This window comes from Mustelus asterias, chromosome 20, assembly GCF_964213995.1.
Source record: "Mustelus asterias chromosome 20, sMusAst1.hap1.1, whole genome shotgun sequence".
Classification (NCBI taxonomy): domain Eukaryota; kingdom Metazoa; phylum Chordata; class Chondrichthyes; order Carcharhiniformes; family Triakidae; genus Mustelus; species Mustelus asterias.
Window position 1 is genome coordinate 75448410 of NC_135820.1, and position 24802 is coordinate 75473211.

The 24802-nt window shown below is 44.5% G+C and overlaps 1 protein-coding gene across 2 annotated transcripts in view; it reads left to right on the top strand.

The window, feature by feature from the left end:
• The window catches only part of LOC144508649 (serine/threonine-protein kinase 3/4), a 152501-nt gene that overhangs the window by 26912 nt on the left and 100787 nt on the right, over positions 1–24802 (top strand). For both annotated transcript variants that reach the window (XM_078236880.1, XM_078236881.1), the window contains exons 3-4: positions 11287–11415; positions 13351–13465. In XM_078236880.1, the coding sequence (XP_078093006.1) occupies positions 11287–11415; positions 13351–13465 (244 nt within the window). The remainder of the gene's footprint in view (positions 1–11286; positions 11416–13350; positions 13466–24802) is intronic.

The following is a 24802-nucleotide window of genomic DNA, read 5'->3' on the forward strand; positions in this document are numbered from 1 at the left end:
ATTAGTCACAAGTAAGGCTTACTGCAATAAAGTTACCGTGAAATTCCCCTAGTCGCCACACTCCGGCACCTGTTCGGGCCAGTGCACCTAACCACGTCTTTCAGACTGAGGGAGGAAACCGGAGCAGCCGGAAGAAACCCACGCAGACACGGGGAGAACGTGCAAACTCCACACAGACAGTGACCCAAGCCAGGAATCGAACCCGGTGCCTGGCATCTGAGTAAAATAGGAGGCGCTGGAAGATGATTGGATTGCAGCAGGCAGAAAATGTTAGATTGATTCCGGTAGTGCAGGTTGTTCCGCTTGTGACCTTGCTCGCTGCGGCTTGTCAACTGTTCTCAAAATCCTCTGTGTATTTTCCATGCTTGTTTATGTCTAAGTTTTTGTCGCCTCTTCGCTCTACCTCCCTCCCCGAATGAAAATTGTCCAGTAAACAGCACAGTGACCTCTCTCCAGTCACCACAATAACAATATCTCCTTGTTCAAATGATTTTACATGACAACTATCAGCCCTTGGTGCTGCCATTTGTCTACAATTTACATCAAAGCGATGGTACAGAAACCCAAGCACACAGCATACGCGGGGAACAAAAAGGCAAAATGCTGTAGGTGCTGGAAGTTCAAAATAGAAGCAGAAAATGCTGGAAATACTCGATCGTCAGTTGTGGAAAGTGAAACAGAGTTAAATTTTCAAGTCTCTGGCCATCCTTGTGAACTGATGGAAGGTTGTGGTCCTGAAGCATTAACACTGTTCTCCTCTCCACGACTGCTGCCTGGTCCAGCTGAATATTTCCCCGATTGCGCATTGATAGACTCAGCATGTTTTCCCAGACTCTATTGGCTAGCAGACTGGTCCAAAGCTGTGACTCCCACCTTTCCTGCTCCCCTTTACCCCCCACATACTCCCAATTAGAAATGGACAGTGCCCCTTTAGGCAGTACACACACCTATCCATCAGTGAGCTCACTCGAATGGTCTGGCAAAGAAGGGACTGAAATACCAGACAGTTTCATTTAGAATAATGAATATGGTTTCTAATTGTATGTATTTTATACTGACGCGTGAAATGGTTGGAGCACTCTGAACCAGGTTTAAATACACGTAACTTTGGCTGGAATAAGGGGCTGTGTTCGCCTCTTGTGCACAATCCCTTTCATTACCTATTGAAGAAGTATGTAATGAGAGGTCTAGCTTCATCAGATGGCTTTAACCCTCTTTATTATAGTCGATGAAATTAGTTCGTAAGCCAATTTTAAGGGAATGGTAAAGGACCAGTGCTAGATACTGTCTGTGCATCTTCCTCAGACAGTTGAGCCTCACTCTGTCTTTCAGCGGAGGCTGGAGCTAAAACCTCCTGCAGCCCAAATCCTTTTTATAAATACATTTCTCCACCCCTTTCAGTTTCCTCCCTTGCTTTCATATTGCAGATTGATAATGGCGCCTTGGGTGGCACGGTGACGCAGTGGTTAGCACTGCTGCCTCACAGCTCCAAGGACTCAGGTTCGATTCCCGGCTTGGGTCACTACCTGTGTAGAGTCTGCACGTTCTCCCCATGTCTGCGTGGGTTTCCTCCGGGTGCTCCAGTTTCCTCCCACTGTCCGAAAGACGTGCTGGTTAGGGTGCATTGACCATGTTAAATTCTCCCTCAGTGTACCCAAACAGGCGCCGGAGTGTGGCGACTAGGGGATTTTCACAGTAACTTCATTGCAGTGTTAATGTAAGCCTACCTGTGACTCTAATAAATAAACTTCACCATCGCAGAACGTCCCAAAGTGCTTGCAGAAGATAAGTACTTTTGAAGTGTAGTCACTGTTGTGAAGTAGGTAACGTGGTAACTAATTTGCGCACAGCTAACTCCCACAAACAGCAATGTGGTTTGCTAATGGCTAGACTTTTTTTTTAAAGCTGTATTTATTGAGAAATGAATATTGGCCAGGACACGAGGACAGCCTCTGTCCTCTTTGCATACCATGGGATGTTCTTCATCCACCTGAAAATGCTGACGAGGCCTCGGTTTAATGTCTCATCCACAAAACAGCACTCCCCACACCCAGCACAGCACTCAGTACTGCACTAGAGTGTCAGCCTAGATTATATGTTCAAACCTCTGGAATGGGACCCACCACTGTATGATGGTTTGAGTTATAAGGAGAGGCTGGATAGACTGGACTTTTTTCTCTGGAGCATAGGAGGCTTAGGGGTGATCTTATAAAGGTCTATAAAATAATGAGGGGCACAGATCAGCTAGATAGTCAATATATTTTCCCAAAGGTAGGGGAGTCTAAAACTAGAGGGCATAGGTTTAAGATGAGAGGGGAGAGATACAAAAGTGTCCAGAAGGGAAATTCTTTCAGAGTGGTGAGTGTCTGGAACAAGCTGCCAGAGGTAGTAGTAGAGGCGGGTACAATTTTGGCTTTTAAAAAGCATTTGGACAGTTACATGGGTAAGATGGGTATAGAGGGATATGGGCCAAATGCGGGCAATTGGGATTAGCTTAGGGGTTTTAAAAAAAAAGGGTGGCATGGGCAAGTTGGGCCGAGGGGCCTGTTTCCATGCTATAAACCTCTATGACTCTATGACTTGGTCGTAGGAGCAGCATCTGACTTTAATCTTAATCCACATGAAATGGGAATTTTGTTTGAAAAAAAAACCTGATGTGCCGAGAGATATGTTGCAGTAGACGTTTCAATACTATTTTCAAATTACAGGAAGCCCTCCTAGGACTTCTGATGTTTGGAATGTCTGCAACTTTTAAATTTAAAACTGCTTTCTTTGCAACCCTCTGATGAATGCCTTGGTGTTAAATAGCATTGCATTTGCTTTTGCTTCTAAGCTGCTTACTCCAAAAAAAAAATGCCATTTACATAGAGTTGCTTTTGATCCAGAAAAATGGGTGTGTCTCCACTTTCATAATCTCCTTATGTTCTTTCCCCTCCCCTCATGGGGCAGTAGCCTCTACTTATTTCTTGTCATCTTCACGTAAAGAGCTTTGAGATATTTTCTATGTGAACGTGAGTTTGTAACGTAATCGGCGTCACTTAAAGATCATGTTGTTGGTGGGAGCTTGCTGTACAGAAATTGGCTGCTGTATTTCCTGAATCCTACAGTGACTATATTTCAAAAGTGCTGAATTGGAGAAAGTGCTTTGGAATGTCTTGAGGTCATGAAAGAGGCTGTGTAAATGCAAATCTCTTTTTATAACCTGTTTATAGTGCCACCTTGTTGTAGCCTCCAACTGGGCCTGCCCCTGTCTCAGTCCATCTGCTACTGAAACCCTCATCTGTGCTTGTTACTTTCAGACTTGACTATTCCAACGCTCTGCAAGCCAGACTCCCATCGTCCAAGCTCCATTGCCTTGAGTGAATCCAAATGTTAAGCCATTTGTAACCTAACTTGCACCATATCCCAATCACCCATTGGATCCCAGTTAGTCAATATCCTGAATTTGAAATTCTCAACCTTCTGTTCATCGGCTCCATGATCTCACCCTTCTCTAATTCTGCAACCTCCTTCAGTCCAACAATTCTCCATGATGTATGTGCTTTCCTAATTATGACCATTTAAGCAGCTCCAATTTCTTTCACCCGGCACTGGCAACAGTGCCTTCAGCTGCCCAGGTCCTAAATTCTGGAATTTTGTCCCTAAATCGCTTTGCCTGTCTGTGTCCCCTCCATTAAGAGGCTTCTTAAAGCTTACCTTTCTGATCAAGCTGTTGGTCACCTGTTCTAATAGCACGGAATCTCAGAATTGTTACTGTGCAGAAGGAGGCTATTTGGCCCTTCATGGCTGCACTAGCTCCCCAAATGAGCATTGTGGCTTCGTGCCAATCCTCTGCTCGCTGACCCAGTTGTGTTTGCAGCAGTGATTGGTCTTGCTTTTGCCTATGTTGGCAGGGCAACGCTAACCATGTTGAAGGCACTTATTGATCAGGTGAGGAAACCCCTCCTCCAATAGGACCACAGGATTTTTTAATGCCCACCTGAGTACCCTGAATGTTTCTATTCAAGTACTCATCGAATGCCCTCTTGAATGCCTCGATTGAACCTGCCTCCATCATAGTTCCAGACAGTGGATTCCAGACCCCCAACCACTTGGTGTGTGAAGAAGTTTTTTTTTCCACGTCACATTTGCTTCTTTTTCAAATTATATATTTTTTATTCATTTGTGGGACATGGGCATCGCTGGCTGGTCAGTATTTATTGCCCATCCCTAATTGCCTGAGGGCAGTTGAGAGTCAACCACATTGCTGTGGCTCTGGAATCGCATGTGGGCCAGACCAGATAAAGGCGTAAGATTTCCTTCCCTAAAGGACATTAGTGAACCGGATGTGTTTTTTCCGACAGTCAATAATGGTTTCATGGTGATTAGTAGATTCTTAATTCCAGATATTTTGTTATTGAATTCAAATTTCACCATCTGCCGTGGCGGGATTTGAACCCAGGCCTCCAGAACATTAGCTGAGCTTCTGGATTAATAGTCTAGCGATAATACCACTAGGCCATCGCCATATGGGGCTTCATGCCAACTTTTGTTGGGAGATGGTCCTGTCAAGGACCTTGTGATGCTTCACTATGTTGAAGGAGCTGTGTAAATGCAAGTTGTTGTAGTTCTGTTAGGGTCAGATTATGGGACAGGGCTGGGAGCGCATGTTCTATTATTCATTGTAAATACCGTACAGGCACAGGGAAACTGAACAGGAAACCAGATGCATCATTTCAAGTGCCGCATGAACTTTATTGAGCTCGCTGACCCAGTTGTGTTTGCAGCAGTCTGTGATTGGTCTTGCTTTTGCCTATGTTGGCAGGGCAACGCTAACCATGTTGAAGGCACTCATTGATCAGGTGAGGAAACCCCCTCCTCCAATAGGACCACAGGATTTTTTAATGCCCACCTGAGGAATCCTTGTTTTAATGCCTCATCCATCCGAAAGGCCTCCTGACAATGCAGCATTCCCGTACTACCGCATTGGAGTATCAGCCTAGACTTATTGCTCAAAGCCTTTGGAGTGGTACTCAAAACCACGACCGTCAGCTTAGAATGCTTTCCATTGAGCCAAGGCTTACACCTGCAAAACAGATGAGCGTCTGTCCAAACCAGAATATGGGAAGGGCCAGGATAACTGGAACTGATGGTTATAAAAAAAAATTGACACAAACCCACAACACTTTTTGTGACCTCTCCCTTAGAATAGAAATTGTAGAGAAATGGAGCTGGGTAGATGTGGCTAGCTTGCTTTTCAGAGTGTTCTTCTTTTATCATTATTGTTCCTTAATTGATAATGCCAGGGATTTATACAGAACACCCATTGATGTGGAGCCCACTAATGAGTTTGCGGGTTGGATTTCGGGGGTGGGGGAGGAACCTGGTGTGTTTTTGCTAATTTTTTCACTGTTGCACTGTTTTTGTTGCGTCTTCTCTCAAATGCAGTCAGCCTGCTTCCCTTAATATGCACCGTAACTAGATTGTGCTTGTGGGTTTCCTGTTGCAGAGGAAAGATTAAAGGGTTGTGCAGAGAGCCTGTGCACACATACCTAGCGATGGACACCCACACTTGTCACTGAGCACATTTTGCAGCCATAGTTGCGAACAGACCCACAACTTTTAGTCAGAGATGTGCTTCCTTTGGCCGGGTGCAGGAATGGGACTGAAGACAAATCGGTCGTCATTTTTAAGCTGTTCCACAGTTATGATCTGGAATGCCCTGCCTAAAAGGATGATGGAAATGTAATTTTCAAGAGGGAAGTTCATATATACTCAAAAGGAAAAATTTGCAGAGCTGTGGACAAAGAGCAGGAGAGTGAGACTAACTGGATAGCTCTTTCAAAGAGGCATCATATACATGCTGGGCTGAATGGCCTTCTATTCTCTGACTCTACATAGGTGCCTCAAGCAGCACTGTGAAACCAGAGGACCTGTTTTAGTGATGTTGGCTGAGGAGTAAATATTGGCTGGCCTCATCAGCCAAAGCAATCTTGTGTTCGTTTTTTGCCCTCCTGATTTCTGTCTCAACCCTACTCCGACACCCTCTGTACTTATCAAGGGATCCACTTGATCCCAGCTGCCTATGCATGTCATGTACCTCCTCCTCCTTTTTGACCAGGGCCTCAATATCCCAAGTCATCCAAGGTTCCCCACTTCTACCAGCCTTGCCCTTCACACTCAAAGGAATGTGCTTACTCTGAACCTTGGTTAACACAATTTTGAAAACCTCCCACTTACCAGCCGTCCCTTTGTCTGCCAACAGACCCCCCCAGTCAACTTTTGAAAGTTCCTGTCTGATACCATCAAAATGGGCCTTGCCCCAATTTAGAATTTTAATTGTTGGGCCAGACCTATCACTCTCCAAAGCTATCTTAAAATTAATGGAATTATAGTCACTGTGGGTTCTAGTCCTGTCCCTCTCTTAGCCTTGTTTCAGTTAGTTATAATTTCCCTGTCCCATGTACCCATTCATGCCCTGAGATCATCTGTCTTGCCTGTCAGGCCTCTTGCATTGAAATAAATGCAGTTTAATCTAGACTTCCCTTGCTCTCTGCCCCGCTCTTACCTGACCTCTCTAGTACTAGGATTACTGACACTGTCTTTACTATTTAACGTGTTCTCTTTAACTTCCGTGCTGTTCTCAACCTTCTCCCTACTCCTTTGGGTCCCGAAGTTGGTCCAATGTGCCATTAATTTCCCCTCGGTGACCTTGTACTACTGCTGGTATGGGCATGTTCTTAGAGCGTACGTACCTACAGCAATATTGATTTCAACATTGGCGGAATGGTCTCTACACGTTCGCAACATCAGCATCCTGGAAAAAGTATGGTACATGCTATAGAAGCATTTTGCACCACTGCTTAGGAATTGCTGAGATCTTTATGAAATCAATGCCTTCTTTGGTTCTTTGGTCTGTACCTAGTTACCCGAGTATTGCTGCTGAAATTAAACAAAGTGGAAACCAAAAGGGGCCCAGTATCAATTCTCTACTTTGTGGATCTATCAGTGGAAGTTTGTCACTGCAAGACAAACAGGTGAGGGAGTTGCTGGGGCTTTGTATGCTCGACAGTGTGTCATGGACATGGATGGGGAGGTACATGAGAACAGCCCTGAATACTAAAAGTCTGACTGTGGATCCTGCAGTGCAATAGGTCATTCTCACTGAGTGGAAAATCCTTGCGGTTGCAACAGCAGTCCATGAAACCTTTTAACCCCTGCTCTTTGTAACTCAACCAGAGGATGATGCTGTGACCTCTTTTCAAAAAAGAATTGAAGCAACTGTTGACATGACCCATCCTGTATCATCGAATAAAACGCAACTATTATCAATACCGCAACAGGTAGAAACTGCTGTCAACTTTGCTACTGTACTCCGCATCAATATTACAAAGAGAGCTATTATGTTTACACCAGAAGTGGCATCCAGTTAAATAATCTTAAAAAATAATTTGGCAATGGGGCGGCACGGTGGCGCAGTGGTTAGCACTGCTGCCTCACAGCGCCAGGGACCCTGGTTTGATTCCCGATTCGGGTCACTGTCTGTGTGGAGTCTGCACATTCTTCCCATGTCTGCGTGGGTTTCCTCCGGGTGCTCCGATGTCTGCCTACAGTGAAAGACATGCTGGTTAGGTGCATTCGCCATGCTAAATTACTTCTTAGTGTTAGGGGGATGTCAGGTGGATTAGTAGGATAAATATGTGGGGTTATGGGGATAGGGCCTGGATGGGATTGTCAGTGCAGGCTCGATGAGCCGAATGGTCTCCTTTTGCACCATAGGTATTCTGATTCTATGAAACCTGACTGAGTTTTTTGATTTCTTGAGTCTGAGGAAATTATCTTTGCTTTAGAGAAATTGTGAAGCCCATCCATCCACTGTTAGGAGTACTTATTTCTGACTGGTTAGTTCTCCATTTCATGGACCATTTTGAGAAAACCGCAAAATGAACTCTCCAGAATACTGAACACTTCCTCCTTTTAGCATGATGACTGACTCATGGTCGGCCTTTGTTGCGTAACATCAGAAAGGTTCGAAACACCAGGATCCTGGCAATGGGTCAGGACCCATTCAGAGGCCAAAACAGAAACTAACATTAACCCAGTGGTATAATATTATGGAGTGTGGGAGAGATAGAGACCGCGGTGTGTAGAACAGGCATTTTCAAGGTGGAACGCCACGTTGATGTGGCTTTTTAAAAAGCAAAATGAAGAAGTATAGAGCAAGAAAGTTGTCATAAAGCTTTGTAAATCACCAGTTAGGTGCCAACTTGAGTATTGCGTCCAATTCTGGGCACCATTCTACAAGAGGGAAGTCAAGGTAGAATGCCATCAGAGATAAGGGACTTCAATTATGCGGGGGAATTAGAGAATGGACAGCCACACTTTTCAGTGAGTACATTTTGCAGCCAGCTTTGCTTTTACATAGTTACCAACAGGGGTTGTTCTCCTTGGAGCAGGTAAAGGAAAGGGCAGATTTAATAGAGATGTTGCATTATGATAGATACGGAGAAAGTGTTCCCAGTGGAAAGAGGATGACAAAAGGACCAGATTATTTTTTTCCTTGACGCAGCGAGTTGTCATTGTCTGCAATGCGCTGCCTGATATTGCGGTGAAAACAGATCCAGTAATAATTTTTCAAAAGGGAATTGGATAAATACTGGAAAGGGGGGAAATAATTGCTGGGCTATGAGTAAAGAGCAGGAGTGTCCTAATTGAGTAGGTCTTTCAAAGGGCTAGCACATGCACAATGGGTTGAATAGGCTTCTTCTTTGTAGAAGAATAACCATCTTTACTGAGGAATTCCCCCACAAACATTTTGCCTTGACAGTGGAAATGAATCACACACAGGAATCCTTTCCAACATATTTTCGATCATTCAGTAAGCTCGTTGCACCTTGTTCAAGTGCGATTACAGTAATTATTTACTCCTCTGTGCTGCTGTTTAAAGTTCGAGGTTGAGAGGAGTAAATTAACTGTGAAGCCGGGTTTTCTTGTCATTTGCACTTAATCCGTTTCTCACAAATCACGATTAATCTTGTGAAAGTCGTTGGTGCCTGAAAGCAAGTGGAATTGGTGGTTGCTGCCTATCAGAGAGCTGATTGATTTCAGGATTCCTGAACTTGGCCATTTCAAGCACCTTATTTAATACGGCAGTGAGACAAATATATTAAAAGCTACTTAAGTATCAGCAGTGTTATATATGATTCAATCTTAGTACCTGTCATGTGCTACTTATTGCCTTTAACACAGTTACCTTTAGCTCCCCAACGCCTCTACTTTCTCAGGAGGCTAAGGAAATTCAGCATGTCTGCTACGAATCTCACCAAATTTTACAGATGCACCATAGAAAACATCCTTCCTGGATGTATCACAGTTTGGCATGGCTCCTGCTCTGCCCAAGGCCGCAAGAAACTACAAAACGTTGTGAATGTAGCCCAATCCATCACGCAAACCAACCTCCCATCCATTGATTCTGTCTACACTTCCCACTGCCTCGCAATAGCAGCCAGCTTAATCAAGGACCCCACGCACCCCGGACGTACTCTCTGCCACCTTCTTCCATTGGGAAAAGTCTGAGATCACGTACCAACCCACTCAAGAACAGCTTCTTCCCCTGCTACCATCAGACTTTTGAATGGACCTTCCGTATATTAAGCTGATCTTTCTCTGCACCCTAGTTATGACTGTATTCTCCTCTCCTTTTCTTCTCCCCCATGTACTCTATGAACAGGATGCTTTGTCTGTGTAACACACAAGAAACAATACTTTTCACTGGATACCAATATGTGTGACCATGATAAATCAAATCAAACACTTGAATGTACTTCTATCAGTGTTCGGTGGGCTGTGATAGTTTTATTGTACATCGCCTATAGCAGATGAATCTTATTAACACCAGTGTTCCCATTATTTGGGGTGTGGAGTTTCCTTGGTTTGTTCTGTTGTTGAGATGCCTGTCATCTTCTCATGTACACCCAGACAGTGAATGCTACAAAGCCACTACCTGTTGGAAGGAGCTTTGCTCGAGGCTTGCGCAAGTTGTCTGCGGCGTTTCCCAGATTACCACAGTGATTACACTTCATTAGTTGTGAAGTACTTTGCCCTGAGGCCGTGAAAGATACTATCTAAATGCAAGTTCTTTCTTTCGGGGGTGACCATAAATAATTGCCCATTGAAATATGAATAACCTTGAGAATATGTATGATGGTGAATAACACAAACCACCACCGAGTGGCGAGATGGACGGCTTTCCCTTGCATTTCCCCAAGTGTTACATTCTAAAGTGAAAGTCAGGCTGAAGTGAAAGTGTAAAAGGAAATGGAAAGTAGATTGCTTGTAACATTGGCAGCAACCCGTCATCCGGTTCTCTGCCCCCCGCTTTCACGGCTGAGGATTGGAGGGAAAAAAAAGAACAACACAGAAAAATGTGAGGGTCAAGGCCCACAAGAAAGTCTGATACTAAAGATTGTTATGATGTGGAGATGCTGGCGTTGGACTGGGGTAAACACAGTAAGAGTTTTAACAACACCAGGTTAAAGTCCCAACAGGATTATTTGGTAGCAAACACCATTAGCTTTCGGAGCGCTGCTCCTTCGTCAGATGGAGTGGAAACTCCATCTGACGAAGGAGCAGCGCTCCAAAAGCTAATGGTGTTTGCTACCAAATAATCCTGTTGGACTTTAACCTGGTGTTTTTAAAACTCTTACTAAAGATTGTTGCCATCGCTCTTATTTTGATTTGATTTATTATTGTCACGTATTGGGATACAGAGAAAAATATTGTTTCTTGCACGCTGCACAAAGCATACCGTACATAGAGTACATCGGGGAGAAGGAAAAGGGAGAGTGCACAATATAGTGTTACACTCATAGCTAGGGTGCAGAGAAAGATCCGCTTAATATAAGGTAAATCCGTTCAGGAGTCTGATGGCAGCAGGGAAGAAGCTGTTCTTGAGTCGGTCGGTACGTGATCTCAGACTTTTGTATCTTTTTTCTGAGGGAAGAAGGTGGAAGAGAGAATGTCCGGGGTGCGTGGGGTCCTTGATTATGCTGGCTGCTTTTCCCCGAGGCAGCGGGAAGTGTAGACAGAGTCACTGAGTGGGAGGCTGGTTTGCGTGATGGACTGGGCTTTGTTCACAATCCTCCGTAGTTTCCTGTGGCCTTGCTCAGAGCAGGAGCCATACAAAGCTGTGATACAACCAGAAAGGATGCTTTCTGTGATGCATCCGTAATAAATATTTGCAGTCTGGGTGAGGCGGCCTGAATGTGGGATGCTGGCTGAATGTTAATGTTTTGTTTCCCCTCTCAGGTCCTATGGCAGTGTGTTCAAAGCCATTCACAAAGAATCGGGCCAAGTGGTGGCTATCAAGCAGGTCCCGGTGGAATCGGACCTGCAGGAGATTATCAAAGAGATCTCCATCATGCAGCAGTGTGACAGGTAAGGCTCAATGAAGTGTGACCAGCGGCTGCTGATCTTGATTGATTGTACTCATTTTTTTTTTTAAACACAAAAGTCATGATGGTGATGCCGCAGCACCAGGGATCTGGAACGCTGTGGGGTTTGTCAGCTGGAGAGACACTACCCCAAGGGAGCAAACAAACAAATGCATCAAACTCAACTGTGACATTAGTTGTGTCATCCTTATATTTTCACCATTCTGTGTGACCTATGCTGAATTTGTGGACAGTTGTTTCCATGACATTCTTTCTCTGGGCCGCTGTGAAGCATAATACTGAGGCATAGTGAATGCATCAAGGAACTCAAAGCCAGCGACACCAAGTAGGGAACTCTTCTTAAAAAAGAATTTAACTTCTGTTCCCAAATTTAAAATAAAACGCCTTTATTTGGAATGTTTACTCAAGAAGCTTGACACCATCCAGGACAAAGCAGTCCGCTTGATTGGCACCACATCTACAAACATTCAATCCCTCCACCACCGACGCTCAGTAGCAGCGGTGTGTACTATCTACAAGATGCACTGCAGCAATTCACCAAAGATCCTTAGCACCTTCCAAACCTACTGCTACTTCTATCTAGAAGGACAAGGGCAGCAGATACATGGGGAACACCACCACCTGCAAGTGCCACTCGTCATCCTGACTCGGAAATATATCGCCATTCCTTCGCAGTCGCTGGGTCAAAATCCTGGAATTCCCTCCCTAACGTGGGTCAACCCACAGCACGTGGACTGCAGCGATTCAAGAAGGCAGCTCACCACCACCTTCTCAAGGGAAACTAGGGATGGGCAGTAAATGCTGGCCGGCCAGCATGTCCCTCAAATATTAAAAATAAATTATTTATTAGTGTTATAAGTGGGCTTACATTAACACTGCAATGAAGTTACTATGAAAATCTCCTAGTCGCCACATTCCGGTGCCTGTTCGGGTACACTGAGGGAGAATTGAGCATGGCCAATATACCTAACCAGCACGTCTTTCAGACTGTGGGAGGAAACCGGAGCATCTGGAGGAAACCCACGCAGATACGGGGAGAATGTGCAGACTCCACACAGACAGTGACCCAAGCCGGGAATCGAACTCAGATCCCTGGTGCTGTGAGGCAACGGTGCTAACCACTGTGCCACCGTGCCGCCCTGTGCACTGCCTCATGTTTGAACAGGCGAGGCAGACCAACCCTCACATTCAGTACCTGCCCGACACTGTCCTTTTGCTCAGCGCCACTGGAGCAGGACAGAGACAGGGGAATTTGGGTGGTATCTATGCATGGATTGGGTGTTCAGCTTCTGGAGTAAATGAGCAGGGAGGATACTTGAAGCGCAATCTAAGTGGGTTTACTAGACCCTGGCTGTGTTTGTTGTAAGTTGATTAAGTGTGTGTTGGTTGGTAGTAAGGTATCCTGCCATTCTTCAGCCAGTATCACCAACGCCAACTCATTCACCTCACTGCTGTCTGTGGGACATTGCTGGACGCCACATTTACCTGCACAAGAGTCACTCAAAGCAAACACGGAGAGACTGTGTGGAGTTGGCACATTCTCCCCGTGCCTGCGTGGGTTTCCTCCCACACTCCAAAGATATGTGGGTTAGGTTGATTGGCCTTGCTAAATTGCCCCTTAGTGTTCCGGGATGTGTACATTAGAGGGATTAGCGGGGTAAATTTGTGAGGATGAGGCCTGGGGTGGGATTGTGATTTGTGCAGACGCCATGGGCCGAATGGCCTCCTTTTGCACTGTAGGATTCTATGATTTGCCAAGCGATTGTATGAAGTGTCTTGAGGAAACGTTGTCAATGGAAGTAATTATTAAGATTCTGCTGAAAGGCTGGGAGTGAGATTTAATGAATTTTTCCTGTTACTAACTGTTTTGTTCTGTGTAGAATCCCAGGATTTTAACAGCCTTTCCCTTTCTCCACAGCCCTCATGTGGTCAAGTATTACGGAAGCTACTTTAAGAACACAGACCTATGGATAGTCATGGAATATTGTGGAGCCGGTTCAGTATCAGACCTTATTCGAATAAGAAATAAAACGGTAATTCCACTCACCTGCCTCTCTCCAGCACAATAAGGATTATGTGAGCAGCAGCGTACTAACCCATGGTTATTACGTAGGATATGTAAGAAGCAAAAGTGGAAGGTAGAAAAAGCAAGGGTGAAAAACAAATGGTGTCATAATGCAAAATAAAGCTAAGAAGACTAAACAAGGTTAAAAAGACAAGTCTAAAGGCTGCGTGTCTTAATGCATGGAGCATTCGCAATAAAGTAGATGAATTGACAACGCAAAGAGATCTAAACGGGTATGATGTAGTTGTAATTGCAGAGACATGGCTGCAGGGTTAGCAAGGATGGGAACTGAGCATCCAGGGGTATTCATTATTTAGGACGGAAAGACAAAACCGGAAAGGAGATGGGTAGCATTGCCAGAAAAGGAGAGAATCAATGCAATAGTGAGGAAGGATGCCAGCTTGAGAAAACATGATGTGGAATCCGTATGGGTGGAGACAAGAAATACCAAGGGGCGGGAAACATTGTTGGGCCCCCAAACATTCGTGGAGATGTAAGGGGAGTATTAAACAAGAAATGAGGGGTCCATACAATAAGGGTGCAGCTGTAACCATGAGTGACTTTAATTTACAATTAGATTGGACAAACCAAGCTAGCAATGGTGTAGTGGAGGAGTTATTCCTGGAATGTGTACGTGATGGTTTTTCAGATCATTACATTGAGGAACCAATCAGGAAACAGGCTATTCTAGTCCTGTGCAAGGAGAAAGGATTAATCGATTTAATTAACAGTCTTGTTGTGCAGAGTCCCTTGAGGGAGAGTGACCATAATCTGATAGAATTCTTCACCTGAGGTGGAGAGTGAAGTAGTTGATTCCAAAACTAGGGTCTTGAATCTAAATAATGGGAACTACGAGGGTATGAGACACAAATTGGCAAGGATAGATTGGGGAACCTCAGTAAAGGGTTGACAGTGGATAGGCATTGGTTCATATCTAAAGAATGTGTGCATGAATTACAATAATGATTCATTCCTGTCTGGCGTAAAAATAAAAGGGGAAAGGGTGGTTCAACCATGCCTTACAAAAGAAATTAGGGATAATAAATCCAAAGAGGAGGCATATAAAATTGCCATAAAACATAGCAATGGAGTGACACCACACGCACACGCATAATCGGCCTGTCAGTGATATAACTTTTCATTCTGTTTACAGCATCCTTGAGGATTGAGAGCATTTTAGAATTTAGCAAAAAAGGACAAAAAAGTTGATCGAGGGGAAAATAGTATCAGGGTAAAGTTGCAGGGAATGTAGCAACGACTGTAAAAGCTTCTATAAATATGTGAAGAAAAGAAAGCAGTAAAGGTAAATGTAGGTCCCTTCTAGTCAGAAGCTGGGGAAATTATCACGGGGAACAAAGAAATCGCAGAAGAATTGAACGCATACTTTGGTTCTGTCTTCACAAAAGTGGGCACAAATAACCTCCCAGAAATGTTAGGGGACCGAGGGTCCAGTGAGAGGGCGGAATTGAAGGAAATCAGTATTAATAAGAAAATGGTGCTGGGGAAATTAATGGGGTTAAAGGCTGACAAATCACCAGTGCTTGATAATCTACGTCCCAGAGTATGAAAGGGAAGTGGCTCTGGAAATATTGGATGCATTGTTGGTCATCTTCCAAAATTCGATAGACTCTGGAGCAGTTCCTACAGATTGGACGGTGGCAAATGCAATCCCACTATTTAAAAGGAAAGGGAGAATTACAGACCATTTAGCCTGATCTCAGTAGTGGGAAAGATGCTAGAGTCTATTATAATAGGCGGAGTAACGTAAACTCTGGAAAGCATTAAAGGAATTGGACAAAGCCAGCATGTTATGAAAGGCAAATGATGCTTAATAAATCTACTGGAGTTTTTTTGAGGATGCAGCTAGTAGAATAGATAAGGGAGAACCAGTGGATGTGATATGTTTGGACTTTCAGAAGGCTTTTGATAAGGTCCCTTATAAGAGGTTAGTGGACAAAATTAAAGCACATGGGATGGATGGTAATGTATTGGCACGGATTGAGATTTGGTTGATAGAGTGGGAATAAATAGTTCTCTTTCTGACTAGCCAGTGACTAGTGGGTACTGCATGGATCAATGCTTAGGCCCCAGCTATTCACAATGCATACATAAATGACCTAGATGAGCGAACCAAATGTACCGTTTCCAAGTTTGCTGACTGATACAAAACTGAGTGGAGTTGAGGAGAAGGATGCACGCAGGCTTGAAGGTGATTTAGACATGATGTGGAGATGCTGGTGTTGGACTGGGATAGGCACAGTAAGAAGTCTCACAACACCAGGTTAAAGTCCACGAGCTTTCACAGCGCTGTTCCTTCATCAGGTGAGTGACTCACCTGATGAAGGAGCAGCACTCCGAAAGCTCGTGATATCACATAAGTCTGTTGGACTTTAACCTGGTGCTGTGAGACTTCTTACTATCATTTAGACAAGCTGAGTGATTTGTCAAACCCACAGCAGATGCAGTGCAGCATGGCTAAATGTGAAGTTATACACTGTGTGAAAAACAGAATAAAGAGTATGATTTAAATGGTGATATATTGGGATGTGTGGATTTGGGTGTCCTTGTGTACCAGTAAATGAATGTGGAGAGGCAGGCGCAGCAAGCAATTCGGAATGTTGGCCTTCATTGCACGAGGATTTGAGTTAAGAAGTTGGGGATATCTTACTGCAGTCATACAGGGCCTTGGTGAGACCACGCCTGGAGTATTGTGTGCATTTTGGGTCTCCCTACCTAAAATAGGATATACTTGCTTTTGAGGGAGTGCAGTGGAAGTTTACTGGGCTGATACTGGAGTTGGCGGGGCTGCCCTACGAGGAGAGATTGGTTTGACAGGGCCTGCATTCACTAGAGTTTAGAAGGATGAGTGGAGATCTGATTGAAACTTATAAAATTCTAACAGGGCCGGACAGACCAAATGCAGGGAGCCTGTCAATCCTTTTCTGATATATATACCCATATAGTTCTGCTCTTGCAAATCCTTTTTACACCCTTTCCAGTGCTTATGGATTATTTTTTAGAATATGATGACCAGAATTGCACGTATCATGAGTGGTCTGACCAAGGTTCGATGCAAGTTTCTTCCTTACTTTTCAATTCTATCCCTCTAGCAATAAAGCCTCGTTCTCAGTTAGTTTTTCTGATGGCCTTGCTAACCTGTGGTGTAATTTTTAGTGATTGATCCCTTTGTTCCTCTACCTTGCCTAGAGCTGCACCTTCTAAGTAATAAGATCCTGCCTTCTCATCCTTGTCCCCCCACCTGAGGTTTGGTGATCCTCGGGTTAAATCACCACAGTCAGCTCTCCCAAGGGGGAGAGCAAGCTATGGTCATCTTGGACTATGGCGACTTTACCTTTACCTGTTGGAGTGCTATATTGGAGAAATTAGCTGTTTCTCCAGTTTGAAAGGATGTTGTAAACAGAATGAAAAGTGATACCGCTGGCAGGCCGACTATACGTGTGCGTGTGGTGTCACTCCAAGCCCGGCCGAGTGTTGCTATTTTGTTGAAGTGCGATATGTTGTTGAATTCTGCATTTAGCCATGCTTCAGTGCAGTATTGTCACGGTGGCACAGCGGTTAGCACTGCTGCCTCACAGCGCCAGCGGCCCAGGTTCAATTCCAGCTTGGGTCAATGTCCGTGCAGAGTCTGCATGTCCTCCCCGTGTCTGCGTGGGTTTCCTTCGTGTGCTGTGGTTTCCTCCCACAGTCAGAAAGACGTGCTGGTTAGGTTCATCGGCCATGCTAAATTCTCCCTCAGTGTGGACGAACAGGCGCCGGAGTTTGGCGACTAGGGGAGTTTCACTAACTTCATTGCAGTGTTAATGTAAGCCTGCTTGTGACACTGATAAATAAACTTTAACTTACTGTCAGTCCACAGCCTGACTGCACCAAATTACGCAATTGCGCTGTTTCGTTAATTGTGCCAGCAGTGTAACCGAACGCAGCTCACTCTGCACATGGGTGCTTGCTCACCCTGCACCCTGAAGGCACTGGTAATTCATCAGAAAGTGTAATCGCTTGCATTTAACACCACACAGAATTTTAATAGTAGAGCCTCGGAGTTGGCCTGCGTTGTACAGCTCCACTCAGCAGCGGAGACTGCATCGCGTTACATGTTCCAGGAAAAGTGGTAATTATTCTCCACCCACCTCTTGCCACCACCACACATCTTGCAAATGACATTGGATCATAATCACGAATCGTAACCTTGTTTTAAAATGTGCTGACAAAACACCAGCCCCACGTTTCTGTTTGTCTTGCAAGGTTTCAAAGCGTATTGAATCATCCACACTGTGCGGATTTCGAGCTATGTGCAAGCCATATTGCGTAGGTGTGGCAAATGTCTTTGGCCACACTACATGAGTGAACCAGATGGGCCAACCCACAAATTATCCTCTTGATGGATTTCAGCTTGCCACGTTGGGATTTGAGCTTGTGACCTTGAGCACCAATAACTGCGACACTCGACACGACACGACAGCTGCTGAGGGTACAAACACGCTCAACTGGTTGAATACTTCTCTCAACACAAAGCTGTCTTAGCACCTGATAGCTTAACTACTTTAGAACCACAACTAGCATGAGTCATGCCATAGGAGAGTGAAAGTTAGCATAAAAAAGAAAACTCTTAGTGTAATTGTAGATGGCAAGTGAATGCTAATTTTGTTATTATTGAGAACCAGGGCTCAGAGTGTAAGGTAGCCAGTTTGCAAAAGGTGGAAGAGAAGCTGAAATAAATCAAGAAATGAAGCTTGGGTGATGCCTAGTGTTTGAATGTCTGTGAAGAGAGTTTTGATAATTTAGAAAAAAAAGAGTTGAGTTGGAAACTGCCAATGTAAACACACGTCGTAGAAACATAGAAAATAGAAGCAGGAATAGGCCATTCGGCCCTTTGAGCCTACTCCTCTATTCATTTTGATCATGGTTTATCATCAAATTCGATACTCTGATCCTGCCTACCCCCATATCCCTTTAGCCCGAGAGCTATATCTAATCTCTTCTTGAAATTAGACAACATTTTGGCTTCACCTACTTTCTGTGGTAGCGAATTCCACAATTCACCACACTCTGGGTGAAGTAGTTTCTCCTCACCTCAGTTCTAAAAGATTTACCCCTTATCCTCAAACTATGACCCCTAGTTCTGGACTTCCCCACCTTTGGGAGCATTCTTTCTGAATCTACTCTGTCTAATCCTGTTTGAATTTTATAATTTCAATGAGATCCCCCTCACTTTTTTAAACTCCAGTGAATATAATCCTAACTGACTTAGCCTCTCCTCATATGACAGTCCAGCCATCTCAGGAATCAGCCTGCTGCACTCCCTCTGTAGCAAGAACATCCTTCCTCAGATAAGGACACCAAAACTGTACACAATATTCCAGATGTGGCCTCACCAACACCCTATACAATTGCAGTAAAACATCCCTATCCCTATACTCAAATCCTCTCGCTATGAAGGCCAACATACCATTTGCCTTCTTTACTGCCTGCTGTACCTGTGTGCTTGCTTTCAGTGACTGATGCATGAGGACACCAAGATCTCACTGAATATCCAGCGCTCTCAATTTACACCCATTCAAATAGTAATCTGCCTTCCTATTTTTGCTACCAAAGTGGATAGCCTCACATTTATTCATTTATTTATTCTCGTTGAAAGACAGAATGCCGCAGATGCTGGAATCTGAAATCAAAACATAAAATGCTGGAAATACTCAGCAAGTCAGGCAGCATCTGTGGAGAGTGCAATGTTCTAACTATGTTAGGGGTTGTGGATTTTAAATAAAAAGTAAAATATGTGGTTTGTGTGCACGTAGTTTTATTGAAAGAGATGTTGTCTTGCACAGAACAGAAACTGAAACTAAACAGCAGCCTCTGAAACACAGCAATGACATCTCCATATCATGTGACCAGCAGTAATAATGCAATTACTTAAATATAAAACAGAGCGAGTAGTTAATATTTCAGGACAAGGACCTTTTATCAGAACTGGGGAAAATAAAGAGATATAATAAATTTTAAGAAAGCAGTGGGTGAGACGAGGATAAAAGGGAGATCTGTGATAGAGTGGGATACGGGAAAGATTGAATGACAGAAGAGTGATTAAAAGTCTTCATGGACCAAAGGGAATAGTGGTGAATCAAGAAAAGGAACAGGCTATATTATTATTTGTAAAGAGCTCGGAACTAATTAAGAGGTCTTGTGGAGCAATGGCTAGTGTCCCTGCCTCGGCCACAAGCTCCAGGCTCAAGTTCCACTCTAGAACTTGATGTCCAAGGAAGGTTCATAACGCGGCCGAACAAGTTGAGTATCAGCTTGTAACCCCTTTCAGTGTTCGCCAGTGGCAAGCAATAAGAGTGGGAAAGAAATTGGAGCCTTTATCATCACCATCATAGCTCCAGGCCATAACATGCATGTAAAAGTGTGCGTTGCCACAGCAACCCTGAGTCCTTGGCTTAGTTGGCTGGACAGCTGGCGTGGATCAGGTTGTTGCCAACAGTATGTGTTTCCATCCCCAATCCAGCTGGGGTAGATTCGGGACCTGGTTCTTTGCCCTACCCATGGTGGAGGTCACGGCATGGTGGACCGGACCTGCCTTTGGGCAGAGAACTCCAGAAGAAGAAACAAAATGTAATGTGAATATATACCCCAGGGTGCCATGTTTTACTGCTGCACTGGTCACGGCCAGTCTACCTGCCACATGGAAAGCTGAAAGAAAGGCACTCGATGAAGCGCCAGCATTTTGAATCTAAATTGTGATTATTTCTAGTATGTAATTAGAAGGTGTAATAACTGAAAGCAAAGATAAAAGGAAAAAAGAACAAAACATGCAAAGAAAAGGAGACAAAATGAGGTTACGATCTGAAATTGGGAAAACTTGAGACTGGAAAACTGCATAATGCCTGATTAAAAGATGATTTCTCGGGTCATAGAGACTGTTTGTCCTTTCTACCATTGTTGCCCTTCCCACTTTTTGCTTTGGGTGGGTTGTGGGGAGGGGCTGGTAGGATGGTATAGCGCTCACTCTAATGTCTCTCTTATTGCAGCATGTTGCTGAAGAAGTTGGGGAACGATAGAAATACTTTCCTGCACTCCGATCCAATAAGCAGTAGAAACAGGAGTATCCCTGTAACTAAAGCCATGCTGGTCCCCTCGTACTACCTGTTCGAAACAAAAATCATACAGTAATTAGTGTATGACGAGACTGAGAAATGATGCACTGGAACAGATCCACTTGTGATTTTTGTGGAATTTGTGCCTGAGCGGATTGATTGCTGAGATGTGAACCGCAGTTTATTTCCTCGTTGTTCTCTCCACTGTCTGGAGCTACAATGCGTGTTTGAGGAACAAACAGACGTTTGTTTGCCTCAGCTCCATTGGTCATAGAATCTCTACTGTGCAAAAGGAGGTACTGTGAGCAGTTTTGGGCCCCATATCCAAGGAAGGATGTGCTGGCCTTGGAAAGGGTCCAGAGGAGGTTCACAAGAATGATCCCTGGAATGAAGAACTTGTAGTATGAGGAATGGTTGAGGACTCTGGGTCTGTACTCGTTGGAGTTTAGAAGGATGCGGGAGGATCTTATTGAAACTTACAGGATACTGCGAGGCCTGGATAGAGTGGACGTGAAGAGGATGTTTCCACTAGTAGGAAAAACTAGAACCAGAGGACACAACCTCAGGCTAAAGGGATGATCCTTTAAAACAGAGATGAGGACGAATTTCTTCAGCCAGAGAGTGGTGAATCTGTGGAACTCTTTGCCGCAGAAGGCTGTGAAGGCCAGGTCATTGAGTGTCTTTAAGACAGAGATATATAGGTTCTTGATTGATAAGGGGATCAGGGGTTATGGGGAAAAGGCAAGAGAATGGGGATGAGAAAAAATCTGCCATGATTGAACGACGGAGCAGACTCGATGGGCCGAGTGGCCTAATTCTGCTCCTACGTCTTGTGGTCATTCGGCCCATCGAGTCTGCACTGACTCTCGGACAGAGCATCTTGCCCATAACATGTATTTAATCCTCCTAACCTACACATCTTGGACTGTGGGAGGAAACCAGAGCACCCGGAGGAAACTCGTGCAGACACTGGGAGAAGGTGCAAACTCCACACTGACAGTCACTCAAGGCCGGAATTGAACCCAGTCCTTGGCACTGTGAGCAGCAGTGCTAACCACTGTGCCGCCACAGCATGGACAGTTGTGGTGATGTCAACATTTCGGCCCATGGAGATTGCAGTGGATTTGTGTTTGCACAGCATTGATGAGTTGATATCCAGCGCTCCTCCCCATGTGAGCAGCAACCATGACTTGCATTTATATATCAACTCCTATGTGGTAGAAGCATTAATTAAATAAAATTTGACATTTAGCCACATAATAGAATATTAGGATTGGTGACTGAAGAGAGAGATTTTAACGTCTGAGGAGAGTGAAACTGAGAGGTTTAGGGAAAGAATTCCAGAGTTTGGATGGATGCCCGCCAATGGTGGGACAATGAAAATCAAGATTAGAGGTCAGAGCTGATTGCAGAAATTTTGGAAGGTTTCAGGGCTGGACGAAGTTACACCGATAGGGAAGGGATTTGAAAACCAGGATCGCTGACTGGTGAGAGTGAATAATGAAAGGCATGGCTTCACGGGAGGAGTTTTAGCACCTCCTCGATCATAGTGTGTGGCACCAGCTGTAAATTAGTTCTTGAGCTAATTCAGCGGAAGGGTAAAGGACAATATATTATATAACACAGCTGTCAAAAACAATCCCAACTCTTGCAGCAGTGCTGCAATGTGAGTCGAGTGGCAGCTGGCAAGCCAAGTGGACATCTTAGCCGCGCAGATCATAAATGTGTTTGTTTTGCTAAAGTTGCAGTGAGGCATGATCAGGAAAGTTTCAGTGGCTTTTTTTTCGAGAATGCTGGCAACCTCAGCGCATTGCTGAACTACTCACAGTTTGTACTGTTTTGGCATGGGGGTGGGATTCACCACTTGATGCTTTACGCCAGCGTAGTGTTATCCAGGAGCAGTACATCTTTGAGGGCAAATTGTCAACACGATGGAAACCTGCTGTAATTAACATAAGGAAGGGGAATAATCGGAACAGTTCACTCGTCCTTTAATCAATAATATGTTGGGGGGAGGTGGTTTTCAAATGGAAAACGCGCTTTTCCATAGACCATTGTTAAAATTGGAAAGATTTAAAAAGTTGGGATAAATCAAGTTTTTAAAACTTTATTCATTCATGGGATGTAGCAGGACCAACATCTATTACCCATCCTAATTACCCTTACAAAAGAGTTATTGAGCTGCCTCTTGAGCTGCTGCTCCAGATGCAGTGCTGTTTGGAAGAGAGTTCCAGGATTTTGATCCAATGATAGTGAAGGAACAGCATGTGGCTTGGAGAGGATCTTGCAGGTGATGGTGGTGTTCCCATGCACCTGCTGCCCTTCTCCATTTAAGGGGGCAACTGTCTGGGTTTATAAAGTGTGTTGATGAGCGAGTTGCTGTAGCGCACCTTGTAAAGGGTAGACACTTCTGCCATTGTGCATCAGTGATGGAGGGTGTGAGTGTTTAAGGTAGTGGATGAGTGCCAATCAAGTGGGCTGCTTTGTCCTTGATGTTGAATTTCTCGAGTGTTGTTGGATCTGCACTTATTCAGGTTTTGGGGAGTCGGGAGGTGAGTTACCCTTTACAGAATTCCCAGCATTTGACTGATATTGTAGCCACAGTATTTACGTGGCTGGACAACTTAAGTTTCTGGTCATTGGATGTTGATAGTGGGGGATTCAAAGATGGTAATGTCATTTAAAGTTGAGGGGAGACTAGTTGGAGATGGTCATTGTCTGGCACTTGTGACACGAGCCTTACTCATCACTCATTAGCCTAAGCCTGAATATTGTCTGGGTCTTGTTCCATATGGACATGACTTCAGTATCGGAGGAGTCACGAATAGTGCTGAACATTGTTCAATCATCAGCAAACATCCCACTTCCATCTTTTGATGGAGGAAAGTTCATTGATGAAGCAGCTGAAGATGGTTGGGCCCAGGACACTACCCTGAAGAAATCTTGCAGTGATGTCCTAGGACCGAGATGATTGACCTCCAACATTTTTGTGCTAAGTATGACTCAAACCAACCAATGGCGAATTTCTCCCCGATTCCCGTTGACTTCAGTTTGCTTGTGGAGGCTGTAGACCAGTAATCCAGAGACTCCGGCTAGTGCTCTGGGACCTGGGTTCAAATCCCACCATGGCTGCTGGTGGAATTTAAATACAATTAATAACTCTGGAATTTAAAGTTAGTCTCGGTAACTGTGACTGTGAAATCATTGTTGGTTTTCATTGACTGAAGTCATTGTTGCGCCTATCTGGTTCACTAATGTTATTTATGGAAGGAAATCTGCCTTCCTTACCTGGCCTGGTCTATGCTTGACTCCAGACCTATACCGATGTAGTTGACTCTTAAATGTCCTCTGAAATGGCCAAGCAAGAACCTAGTTATATCAAACTACACCGAAATCTAGTAATGATTGGGAAGCATGTGTTATAATTGTCACAGGTTGTTGAAGGACAGGAGGGACTTCAGGAGTTCCAGTTTGACAGTTTGAGAAATGTTGAGTTCAGCAAAATGGAAACGTAGGACAGAGAAAGCAAAAACCCCTCCATTGTATTTATAACTTAGACGGAAGAAGAGAACTTAGAAGATCTTTGATCTTAGTACTCACAAAGTGGAGAAAAAGAAAAGGTTGCAGCAGGAACGGGCGGCACGGTAGCACAGTGGTTAGCACTGTTGCTTCACAGCTCCAGGGACCTGGGTTCAATTCCTGGCTTGGGTCACTGTCTGTGTGGAGTTTGCACATTCTCCTCGTGTCTGTGTGGGTTTCCTCCGGGTGCTCCGGTTTCCTCCCACAGTCCAAAGATGTGCGGGTTAGGTTGATTGGCCATGCTAAAATTGCCCCTTAGTGTCCTGGGATGCGTAGATTAGAGGGATTAGTGGGTAAAATATGTAGGGATATGGGGGTAGGGCCTGGGTGGGATTGTGGTCGGTGCGGACTCGATGGGCCGAATGGCCTCTTTCTGTACTGTAGGGTTTCTATGATTTCTATGAGGAAGGTTACCGGTGGCAATCCCGTCGTAGTGCACAAGGCTGGCCAGATCCTTCTGTTCTGTGATTCTAAGCTACCTTCTTCATGGGAATAGCCTTCAGGTTTTGGGTGCAGTCAAATATTTAAGGTGAAGTATTTGACACAAAATAACTTGAAGGCAGTTTTAGGAATGTAAGGAGATGTGGGAGTTCAGAAGAAGCGTTGTAGGTAATATT